Source organism: Monopterus albus, unplaced genomic scaffold (assembly GCF_001952655.1).
Source record: "Monopterus albus unplaced genomic scaffold, M_albus_1.0 scaffold6.1, whole genome shotgun sequence".
Lineage (NCBI taxonomy): Eukaryota > Metazoa > Chordata > Actinopteri > Synbranchiformes > Synbranchidae > Monopterus > Monopterus albus.
Genome location: NW_018127886.1, coordinates 3,960,907 through 3,972,959, shown reverse-complemented (window position 1 = coordinate 3,972,959; position 12,053 = coordinate 3,960,907). Strand labels below are relative to the sequence as shown.

At 42.1% G+C, this 12,053-nt stretch overlaps 2 protein-coding genes across 3 annotated transcripts in view; one reads left to right on the top strand and one right to left on the bottom strand.

Moving 5' to 3' along the window:
- Nucleotides 1-4,411, top strand: part of ca6 (carbonic anhydrase VI) — an 11,826-nt gene extending 7,415 nt beyond the window's left edge. For both annotated transcript variants that reach the window (XM_020618054.1, XM_020618048.1), the window contains exons 3-10: nucleotides 537-685; nucleotides 940-1,035; nucleotides 2,296-2,362; nucleotides 2,762-2,919; nucleotides 3,003-3,129; nucleotides 3,247-3,330; nucleotides 3,434-3,466; nucleotides 3,579-4,411. In XM_020618054.1, the coding sequence (XP_020473710.1) occupies nucleotides 537-685; nucleotides 940-1,035; nucleotides 2,296-2,362; nucleotides 2,762-2,919; nucleotides 3,003-3,129; nucleotides 3,247-3,330; nucleotides 3,434-3,466; nucleotides 3,579-4,201 (1,337 nt within the window). In that variant the 3' untranslated portion in view covers nucleotides 4,202-4,411. The remainder of the gene's footprint in view (nucleotides 1-536; nucleotides 686-939; nucleotides 1,036-2,295; nucleotides 2,363-2,761; nucleotides 2,920-3,002; nucleotides 3,130-3,246; nucleotides 3,331-3,433; nucleotides 3,467-3,578) is intronic.
- A 53-nt stretch (nucleotides 4,412-4,464) lies between these two features.
- Nucleotides 4,465-10,563, bottom strand: slc2a5 (solute carrier family 2 member 5). The gene is made up of 12 exons (XM_020619979.1): nucleotides 10,445-10,563; nucleotides 10,193-10,291; nucleotides 9,927-10,087; nucleotides 9,697-9,821; nucleotides 9,449-9,601; nucleotides 9,176-9,301; nucleotides 8,892-9,079; nucleotides 8,585-8,695; nucleotides 8,173-8,274; nucleotides 6,458-6,533; nucleotides 6,121-6,248; nucleotides 4,465-4,855 (listed from the first exon to the last, which is right to left on the bottom strand). The coding sequence occupies exons 1-12, from the start codon at nucleotides 10,487-10,489 to the stop codon at nucleotides 4,631-4,633; spliced, it is 1,539 nt and encodes a 512-aa protein (XP_020475635.1). The 5' UTR covers nucleotides 10,490-10,563; the 3' UTR covers nucleotides 4,465-4,630.
- Nucleotides 10,564-12,053: the final 1,490 nt, after the last annotated feature.

The window sequence follows — 12,053 nt, the reverse complement described above, 5'->3', positions numbered from 1 at the left end:
CGCCCTGTGGGGGGTGCTCCGGGAGTACGGGGTCCAGGGCCCTTTGCTAAGGGCCGTTCGGTCCCTGTACGATCGGAGCAGGAGCTTGGTTCGCATCGCCGGCAGTAAGTCAGACTTGTTTCCAGTGCATGTTGGACTCCGGCAGGGCTGCCCTTTGTCACCGGTTCTGTTCATTATTTTTATGGACAGAATTTCTAGGCGCAGCCAGGGGCCGGAGGGAGTCCGGTTTGGGGACCACAGGATCTCGTCTCTGCTTTTTGCAGACGACGTTGTCCTGTTGGCCCCATCAAACCAGGACCTCCAGCGTGCACTGGGGCGGTTTGCAGCCGAGTGTGAAGCGGCTGGGATGAGAATCAGCACCTCCAAACATGCAAAAAGATAAGAAATCAGTAAAGGGGCAAACACTTTTTTTCACGTGTGTGCGTGTGTATCTCCATCTTTCAAGCAGCTTGAAATATATAAATACTTACAAATCTGAAATACTAACGTCTTTGACAAAACACTTAAACATATCATTATTTTTATGTTTCTGTCAGTTCAAATCAACTTGCCTCCCACTATGAAGATCACCAAAGGCCTCCCAGACACATACACAGCTGTCCAGATGCACCTGCACTGGGGTGGTTGGGAGGTGGAGGAAAGTGGAGCAGAACACACCATAGACGGCATCCGCTACATGGCAGAGGTTGGCTACAAAAGTTTTTAAAGTGGCTGTTTGCTTTGACTGAGCCAGACAGAGTAGAAACCAGTTACTCTATGCTACATAAGCCATTGACAGTGTAGGTGAATTATAACAGATCATGAAAAATACATGGTGCCTGTATTTGTTAATAAGGATAGGAATAGTTTCTTCTTCGTAAAGAGTTTTCCATTTGAACAGGAGGTCGTTGGTCATATTTTGGCATCTAACCTCTTCTGCATTTCTACCTTGTCTTTCAGCTCCATGTTGTCCATTACAATTCTGACAAGTACGAGAACTTTAAAGAAGCCAGCGATAAGCCAGACGGGTTGGCAGTACTCGCATTTTTCTATGATGTATGTAAGCCACAAATACTTTGGTTTCCCTTCCTCTGTGGTCTGCTTTGTCTGACCACCAGGTTGTTCAGCATCACAAAATACCAGCACAAATTATCTCCTCCAAGGTGGAGGTCATGTTTTTACCAGCATTTATTGCTTTGTTTTTTGTTCACAGCATAAAAAGGGATTTTGATGATATTCTTTGGACAGGTAGGATATGGCCCATGGAGCAATCCATTTGACGCTGATCTGGATCACTGAGTGGATCCAGGAATTTATAAAAGGATTCTTTACTATTGTGAGATGGGGCCAGTGTCTATATTTTTGCTTCTAACTCCATACATAATGCCTACAATCCGTCAAAAAAATAAGATCTACCACAAACCAAAGTATGGTCCGGTATCCAAATAATATTCCAGACATGCTGATTCAGAATGTTCATACTGAAAACTGGTTACTGTGACACAACAAATAATACTACAGACTAACAACTAACATGAAATTCTATCTGAAACTCTGATGACTGAGGAGGGTATCAACAGATGTGATGAATCTTCAAAAGTTACTGAGCCAGATCCTGAAGGAAACTGCCATTACTGAAGAATCGTTTCTCTTGAGTAATTTTCAAACTAATCATGATATCAGTGTGTTTCAAAATGCTAGAGGTATGTTTTCATGGCCAGGGAATCGTATTGTGAAGGTCAAACTATCAGAAATATTGCATTTAGGTGAGCTGCCACGGTGGAGGTTTGCTCTCTCTGAGTGCTGACTAGTTCAGATAACCATCAGCTCTGCTGTGGGATGTTTAGAAAAAGACTTTGTAGTAAAAAATGATCAACTGCCAAATTACACAAAGACACAATGACTCTTTGAAGTGTGTGAGACTTTGTTTCAGTCATCCTGTTGAGTTAAAGGCTCCATTTAGTGTTCAGTTGCACATTGACATACTGAATGAGTGCTTGTTTCCAGAGGAATGCTTTGGCTCCCAGCTATGAGGTCACAGCTGCAGTGGCCCCACTGCTGGCATCTGCCCTGTGCAGCATAGAAAGGCACAGTGCTAAACTCATTTTGTATTTAGAACCTGTCTGACCACCTCATGTTTCTCGTTCTGTCTGACTTTGTTGCTGCCATGTTGCAATGGACTAACCTATTTAAAAAAGACAAGTCATAACAAACCAGTCATCTTTCAAAACTAAAAGCTGAGTTCAGGATTCAGCTTCTTCTGTTTTGGTCAAACCGTTAACCTGTAAGTGTGACACAGCTTTGGTGTATTTCCAGGACGGGCATTTCGAGAACACTTACTACAGTGATTTCATCTCCAACCTGGACAAAATCAAGTATGCAGGTGAGTTACTGCTGGAGCACATAGGAAGCAAAGGTGCCCTGTGGAGTTTCTTGTAAACAAACAAACATTATGTTTACATTCAGTGTTGCTCACCAAAACTCCCTAGGATATCAGTGAAACATGTTTAAGGCATTTACTTTCTCATAAATCACGAACAAAGCTCTTTTTAAAAACCTGTTTACATCTATGTTTACATGTATGTAGATAGGCCTATGTGAAACCACTGGAATCATCCAGCTGTGTGAATACATAAGCTTTTGTGTGTGAAACCAACAGAATAAGGAACCACCTGTAAAACTGATTCATAGTGCTACCAGAGACCAAACTACATAGGGCACCTTTAACTGATCTTTAACTGAGCTGGACTCAAATAACGGGAGTCTCGTGTGATCCCTACAGATCAGTCCATGAATATATCGTTCATCGATGTGCGCTCCATGCTCCCCGAGAACCTCAACCATTTTTTCAGATACGAGGGCTCCCTTACCACTCCACCCTGCTATGAAAGCATCCTCTGGACTGTGTTTGATACACCCATCACTCTGTCACAAAACCAGGTACGGACAGACAGGAAGGCCAGGCTGTCGCCATTTTAATGCAACCTGCATCATCCATTTCTCTGCTTCTGTCTTTGGTTCAGATCAGAAAACTGGAGAGTACGCTGATGGACACTGACAACAAGACCCTCAGGAATGACTACCGCATCGCTCAGCCTCTCAACAGCCGTGTGGTGGAGTCCTCTTTCCTGCCACGACTTGGGAAAGGAAGTATGCAGAGTGTTGTGACAGTGTGATTACACAACAGTAAAACATCTTTTATTCCTCAGATTTACATGTGGCACGACTGAGTCTAACCCTTGTTGTTTTCATTCACCTTTTGTTCAGCATTTTGTCGGCAAGATGAAATTGAATCCAGGCTCTTGAGGATCGAGGGTTTGATAACTACACTTGGAAAGCAGATGAATTCAGGTGACTGAGTTGTTCGTCATTAAAACTGCTAAAGATAAATGTGATGTGAGAGTTCTCATATTTATTCTGCAGTATTTGTCTTTTTCCTGCTTGTTCCCTTCAGGTGGAATGCGCGGCCCAAAGCCTACAAGACATGGTGAATTTTATATTTATTCTGTGATTTATGCTTATGGATGATTAAAGGTATATTGCCATCATAAGATATTTCTTGCTTGCGAGTCTGATCCTTGCTTTTCTGTCTTCCTCAGAACCTCTTGGTCTGTTTCCTCTGGTGCTCAACTTCCAGGAGAAAAATGCTGGTAGTTATGCTTTGGCTAGCCTCAGTCATCCCATGAGTTTGGACTCCTTCACCGCCTGTATGCACGTCCTGACTCAGACTGACAATGTCCACACTGTCATTTCCTACTCTAGTAATGGTAATGACAATGAGCTGGTGATCTCCATCAGTACAAGAGAAGTGGGCCTCTGGATTGGCAACAAGTTCATCAACCTGCCGTACAGCTTCAAGTCTCAGGACTGGGCCAACTACTGCGTCTCCTGGTCATCCCACACCGGTAGCGCAGACCTGTGGATCAACGGCATGGTGGGGGAGCAGCGGAAGCTGAATGAAGGTTACACAATCAGCCCTGGTGGTGTGTTCATCCTGGGCAAAGACCAGGATGTATTACTAGGCATCTCAAACTCAAACGCCTTTGTGGGTAAGATGACTGATGTCAATGTGTGGGACTATGTGCTGACCACAGCAGATATCCGGAACCAGATGTCATGTCAGAGGAACAGCACCAAAATTGGAAATGTGTTCAGCTGGGGAACCACTGGACTTAGCCTGTATGGAGGGGTGCAGCTGGACAGCGGGTACAGATGCTCCTGAAAAGGCTCAGCTGTTTGTTTGTATGAACTTTAAAATGCTGCAAGGAAGCAAAATATCACTGCTGAAGGTAAACATTTAGCAGGATTACGACATATGCAACGAGGGCTGAAAAGTCTTTCAGGCACCTTTAAATCATTACTGAATGAAAACTATATTTCATAGCTTCAGCCATGTATTCTGTTCATTTCTTTGCATCATCAATAAAGGCTTACAAGTGACTTGTTAGCTTGTTTAATGACTCAAGCACACCATTCACACCTCTGTACAGCTAATGCAAGCAATAAATCACAGTGTTTTTAGCCTCCATTGAAATGAAAAACAGAAGATATTGTGCAAAGAGTTTCTTTTTCAAATAAAGCTTCATTCAATCATATCCAGTCCATTACAGTGCCCCCAGAATAGAAACTTCCTCAGTGCTCTCACTTTTTTTCAGAAGGCTGTGACCTTCTCTGCATTCTCCAGGCTTTCTTTGGGCTCTTTTAGTGGCAGATCCCCATCACCCAGTTTGATCTCTACTTTGTTCCTCTTGGCGAACATCTGGCAGATCTCCAGGAACGTCTTGTTCTTGGTCTCTGGGACCACCAGCCAGATGTAGACCAGCGTAACAAGACAGATGAAGGAAAAAATGATAAAGCTGTAGGAGCCCAGGCCTCTCTGGAGAGAGAAAGAGGAGAGGAAATAGGGTCACTGGCCTCAAGATGATATGTTGTAAATCTGCTGGCCAAACATAAACAGCAGCCAGCGATCGGGTTAGGTCCAGAGTTTCATGTTACATTTCTTGGAATGCTCTTCTCCTTTCTGTTACTCAAACACAAGGGAGTTGTTTGCCTTTTGGCTTTACATGAAGGAAAGAAGTGAACATGCCAAATGGTCATGTCTATCTTTGAGATTATCTTAGTCCAATAAAAAAGACACAATGACAAAACTCCCAATGAACAAGGACTGATGACAGTTCTGCTAGAAGAAAGCAAATGTGAGAACAGAAATGATTGCAGACATATTGAAAAACTCTCAGCATGGAATAATAATTTGTGTCTGATATGGTTGTTTCACAAAAAAGTTCAGTTACTTAATTAAAATTTCTTAGTGAAAGGTCCACAGTCAATTGATATAAATAAAATATTCTTCATCTTTGGTGTTTAGCTACTAGACGTGTCTCCTCCTTCACTGTGAAGTTTATTCTCAGTGTACGAAGGGGACGGAGGGTGCAGGTTTCCACATCAGCTGCATATTGGACCACAACTGAGTGGTTATATACATGTGTTAAACTAAAACTTAAGGTGGGCAAAGAGAAATCTTCAGCAGATGAATGTGTATGGTAGCCTGGCACTGTCTCAAGGTAACAGAATCTCCATGAGGTTCTTGTTTGTTTGTTCTGTACAAATACAACCACAGTTTGTTGTTCTACAGGGAGGACCTTAGTACTTGGCTGGAAGCAGTGACTCTTTATAGTCTCTGCTTCTTATCTGATATCAGTACATTTATTTATGTGCATTTATGGGAAATATGCAAAGTTTAAGTACATTTGTCTTATTTTAAGGATGTTTGTTGTTTATTATTGATGCCGTTTTGTGCCAGGTGTTGCCTCAGCCTGTGGCCCTGATACAGAGATGCTGTTTCATCACAATGTAAGACTAAATGAATGATGAAGGTCTATAACCAAAATGTTTCCCTTGAGTGTTCAGGAATTTCAAACTTTATTTCGTTTGGCTAAATAAAACAAAGTTTGCCTGCTAATCTAAATGAAAAACATAATATATGTTGTCTACTGACAACAAATAAAGTCATATTATAGCAAGAATGTGGAATAATTCAGTGAACTGCCTCGTTGTTTACAAACATTTCCAACAAATTGCATTTTGAAATACTAAATGTTTGCTCTCCCCAATGTAAGAGTTCTTTTGAACTGTATAACAGACCTCTAGAAATGGGAAGATGAGGCCAACAGTGAAGTTAGACAGCCAGTGGATGGATCCGGCGACCATGAAGGCAGCAGGCCTGGCCGACTGCCTGAACATCTCTGTGGTCACCACATAAGGAATGGGACCTGCAGAACACAGATACGGTCACAACCACAACCATAACATGTGAAACACTTCATCACACTTCAGGGTCAGAGTGCGGCTGCTCATGTCTCAGACTACTGACAACATATATCATTACATGTCTGCTCACATCCAAACAACACTTCAGCTAATGGAGCACCCTGCTCTAATCACTGTGTGTGTGTATAACCACCGGTGGGGTCAGACTCACTGGGTCCTATTGCATGTCCTATGACGTAGATGATGACACAGGCAACACTGACATAAGGCATCCATGTCACACTCTCCTGTCAACATAAATCAGCAGTTATTGTCATTGCATTCATCTGTTTATTTATGCTTTCAAACAGGAGAAAACATACAACATGTAGACTTCACTGAGTGCATGATTAACATGTCTGTTCCCTACTGTTTACTGCTGTTGACAGTGATACCTGTCTGATAATGTTGGCTATAGGTGAGATTACAGGAGTGCAGGAAGGCAGCACTGTCTCTTTGACATGAACTGTTTCTTTGTCTCAAGAGTTCTCATAAAACCAGCTGAAAGAGATGTCATCATTTTTTCTCCAGACCAAGTTTAGCATGTTGAGTAATATGTAAAAAATCACAGTGACACATGTTCATGCATTTTGGTTTTGTACTCCACTCCACCAGAGCTGAATTAAACAGTGACCATGAGTTCTTATTTTTAAAAGGATCCGAAAAAACAGTCACTAATCTTAACATATCAGAGCCTGCTTATTCCTTCCGTCCTGTAGTAGACCTCATTGTGTTCACCTCCAGTGCATCAAGGCGGTGGTAGAAATCTCACAGGCTGATTATTCTTGAGCAAAGCAAAACAAAAACTATCAATATATTAGTAGAGGCAAGGAAAAGAACTTTTGGCTGGCGGATGAGCAGAGCCTTTAAGGGTGTTTGAGCTGGTTCACATTCATAGGGAATGAATAATACTAGTATCATACAGCCTTACACCCACACACACCCACACACACACCTTGTACAGCTATCTTTTTGAGGACACTCACTGACATAATGCATTCTCTAGTTCCTTATCCTAATGTTAACCATTAACTAAACACCTAGCACTAACACCTAACCTAATTCTACCAGTAACCCTCAAATCAGGTCTTAACCCACAAACAGAAAGTGGCCAAAATGTCATTAGTTTTCTAAAATGTCTGATCAGCCATAACATTATTACCACCTGCCTAATACTACATAGGAGTCAGTGCAGTAGGTGGCTGACACTTGTGTCACTCTGCAGCTCACTGTGCATGAAGATCATGAATGTGTTGACCATTCAAAGAAAACCTTATGTAAAAGGAGTGAAGACTGTACTTGTGAGGACAAGTTACAGATCATTGTTTAGACAAATTCAACAGCCTCCCCACTCTTGGTGGTCTCTTTGTAGACAGACTGAGGGGAAAATCCTTAGGAACAAGCAAAAAGGGAAGAGGGCATCGGGTCAGCCTGACTGAGCAGGGACGTGCAAGGCAGCTGCTGATCTGTGTGGGCTGCAGACTTTCAACCATGTGTTAAATGTAATGGCTGTATGTTTGCTTTCATTTGTGCTGTACATCTTAAAAATGTGGGATCTTCTGTATAAAGAGCCACAGTTCCTGCAATAATGTAAGCTCCTGATCTAAGCTTTAGCATCAAAGTTTTAGTTTTGTTCAAAATACAATGTGCCCATGTCCAGAGCACTGTACTCGCCCTAGTTTAGAGACTGCACTCTATTTTCCCATATTCTTCACAGCCGTCATCAATATTCTATTATAAAAATAAACACACAGAACAAGTCAACTCAAAATAAATCTGTCTTACAAATACAATGTGACATGCAACATTTTTTATAAGCTGAACCACTAGAGCGCAGCAGAGGAACACACTGAGGGTGTGAGTGGCACTCAAGCTTTCACATGATACCTGGAAGCTGAGAGCGACAGTGAGCAGCACACAGGCTCCACAGCAGATCCCAAAGCCACAGAGGAGGAGCAGCCGTCGTCCCAAGGCCTCCACGATGAACACCTATAACAAATCCCCTTTTAGGAACTATTGTCTCCTGCTGATTAAACAACAGACTTTTGACTTCAGCTCCTCCCCTCAAACGTTTCACTGTGCAGCAGTGAAGACCCCATCCAGGATTAAATAAGGAGCACAGCCCAAGTTTGCTAAAGAAAGAACTGTGTGTGTCTCATTTTTACACAGACTAAACTGCTTTATTCTTAATAATGTATGTTTTATTATTGCATAGAACTAGGGGCTTAAATTAGCTTTTATGTGTTTTTCAAATGTACCACCCCTCTCTGAGTATGCGCCCATAGAACAGGTTACCTACAGCAGCTATGGTCATGAAGACATTCACCGCTCCTGTTCCCACAGTGACATACTGGATTTGATTCTGCTCTACTCCTGCAGTGGCATATATACTATCTGCATAGTAGTAGATCTGAGGATGGAGAGAAATGCATTATGGTTAAAGAAGCAGAAGTAAAACATGAGGAGGATGCAACAGTAAATGATTCAGCAAATATTTGATGTGCTGATAGACCAACAAGAAGTTGTTATTTACATAACACACAAATTTAGTGTTACATCTGCATTAATGAATTAGATACAAGGCCAAGGGCAACTGCATGCCTCACCGCATTGACCCCTGACAACTGCTGGCCCATATTCATGATGATGATGGAGACCAGTTGCCAGCGAAGAGAACGCTGGGACAGCAGGGTGAGCACAGACAGGTGGCCCTCAGCCCTCTCTGACTGATTCTCCAGGTGCATCTCTGACATCTCTGCATCCACGTCATCCCAGCCACGTAGACGCTGTAGCGCTAAGGGTGATACAGTGTACCATAATGCACAGTTTCTATTGCTAGTTTTGATTGACCAGTGTCTCCATCTATCTCTTAACTGTTCTATTTTCCCACCTTTCTTTGCTCTCTTCTCATCTCCCCTCTGAATAAGCATGTATCTGGGGCTCTCTGGGAAGAAGGGCAGCAGCAGGAGCTCTATCAGGGCAGGAATACCAGTCAAACCCAGCATGAGAGTCCAGCCTGGATACAAGAAGGACAGATACAGTATTTTAACCAATGGACCACACTCAAAAGCTCTTTTAAGTCCCCTAAATCCATATTCAATGATGTGCTTCAACATATAACCAATAAAAGGTGTGTAACCTTTGCTACTATGGCAGCCAGTACCTGTGCTGTTGCCCAGAATGTGTCTGATGCCTAGAACTTGAGCACTGAGGATGCCAACTGTAATGAAGAGTTGTGGTACAATGCCAAGGGCTCCCCTCAGGTTTTTGGGAGAGATTTCACCCAAGTACATGGGCACCACATTGGATGAGAGACCTGCAGCCAGGAAAAGATGCATGAATGAAATCAAACAGTCTCTCCTTGTCCCTGATCCATTTAGGAGACTTGAACAGTTGACAGTAGTGTCCGACCTGCACAGATGCCCACTATAAATCTAGACACAATGATGATCTCATAAGACTTGGCAATCTCACTGACTCCCATCATCACAGCAGGGGCGATGGAGAAGATGTTGTTGAAGAGGAGGGTGCCCTTTCTGCCACGGGATCAATGCATTTAAAGTCATATTAGACGACAAGAATGCCATTATATTTTAACATACAGTATGTACTCTTAGACTGGGTATTAGATGGGGTATTACCTCCCTAGTTTGTTGACCAGAGGAGCCACCATCAGAGAGCCAAAGAAGCCTCCGAGTGGGTACATGGACACAGAAAGTGACCAGAGCAGAGTCAAGAGGTTGTCGTCCATCGGCGTGCCGTAACGCTCTAGGTAGGTGGTGTTGTAGAAATGCTGCATGAACTGAAGAGAAAAGGACACAGTACTGACATATATTCATCATCAGTAATATCTGTCTTACTGTCACTGTGTGTTACAATAAAGATTTTGAATCTTTGCTTGAGTTACCGGTGACGGAGAGTTGACTACAGCCACATTATATCCATACTGGAAGGAAGAACCAAATGCTGATATGAGCGTTGCCAGCGCCAGGACTGCAGTTAATCTCTGCGGGATGGCATTAGGGCACTCTATGAAACGTCTTTCTTTAACACAAACATCATCCATCATGATGACACTACACTGCAGGCTGTCATAGAACAGATGCAACAAGACTTCAAATGCAATGGTGGTGATAATCACACCCAGGCTGTAACTCACCCCTTTCCTCTCCACAGGCTTTGCCCATTCCTCTTTGTCTGCCATGGCTGCGTTTGGACTTGTTGTCACTTTCAGCAATAATAACAGCACACTCTGTTATTACTGCACCGCTGGATTCTGCTGCCCTTTGGACACAGGGGCAGAGAGCGTAGCGGGGGTTTACAGCTTGCTATCATTTTCATGTAGCTGAGTGTGCTTACAGGTTCAGTAGCTTTTGTATGTAATCTACTGGAGATACGAAATACTGCCCTCAGTGAATGTTGATATGTGATACTTTTATTATACAGATCCTTCAACTCAATTGGCTTAATTTAAAAGATCTACAGTTGTCATTAAAGGCTTCAGTTATGTTATCATCATAATAAAAGTCTATATTACTTATGCACCCACAGGCTGGATCACAGAAGAGCTTTTATTACAAAACGGTGACACAATGCCAAAATCACAAACAGCTGGAAAAGAGTTTAGTGTTCACCCTTGTGCAAGGAATCATCAGTTCCCACACTGAAGGCAAATCATCTCAGACTGATTACTGATAAATTTCCTGCAGAAAATCTTTGTATGTTTTCTTTGTTTACAATTTGTCACATGCTGCCTTATCTCTGTTTGCTAATACAACAGCCCTCACACTGTTTTCTCTTAGAACAGGTTCTCATTGGCTTTTGGGGTGCCTCGCTGCAAAAACAACACTAACATATATGTATATAGAAAATGCTGGTGGGAAATCACAGAGAAAAGTACAGTATCATAAAATATTATATTTAGGTGACCATTTGTTCTTGAGATTTAATTGTCAATTTGTGGTGTATATTTTGTCAAATATAGGTCGAGGGACAGTGAAAACATTAGGCGCAACAACAGAAAAACATCTGACTTCACCCTTTTATGTATGTTTTAATCCAGTATGTTCTATTAGAATGTTGTCAGTAAACCTACACCTGAAAAGCTTAGTTTTGAGTTTAAAACTACCAAAATAAGAGTCTCAGCCAGGATGGTGAAGTTGCATAAAGTGTCTTTCATTCATTTAAATACATAGAGTGGGATGACAGTGAAATTGCCATCTGGCAGTGTTTCATTGAATTTTTACTAGATTTGCAATTTTTCTACACTATTCAGTAGAATGAAAACTTGTAACATGAAATTTGTCCCAAATGATGGAGCTGAACTGCAGGAATTCTTATTAGGAGAATGCACCAAGTGCCAAGTACCAGTTGGTAGCGTCTCAGGAGATACCGCTGTTTCAAGCATTACATTTTCTTAGCTTTTGTGATATAGTACATTTAAATAGAATATGTGTAGTGGTAGCAACATTTGCTGGTAAAGCTAATTTTGTTGTTGAAAGCAGCATCATTCAAAGAAGAAGGAGAAGAAGAAAAGACATCAGATGTTAAAGTGCAAGGTGCACTAAGACTATAAGTATGGAAGCCAGCCATAAACCTCTTTCTTGTTTTTTGTTTCTTTTTGATGTTGTGGAAAAACTGTTTTGTCATTTCTAATCAATTGCAAATGCCCTTTCACAGCTCTGACCTATTGCCCTTTACCTTTTTTCAGACAATATACTTGAGTAGTGGCTCCTAGAACCACTGACTCAGTCGAATGAATGGCCTGT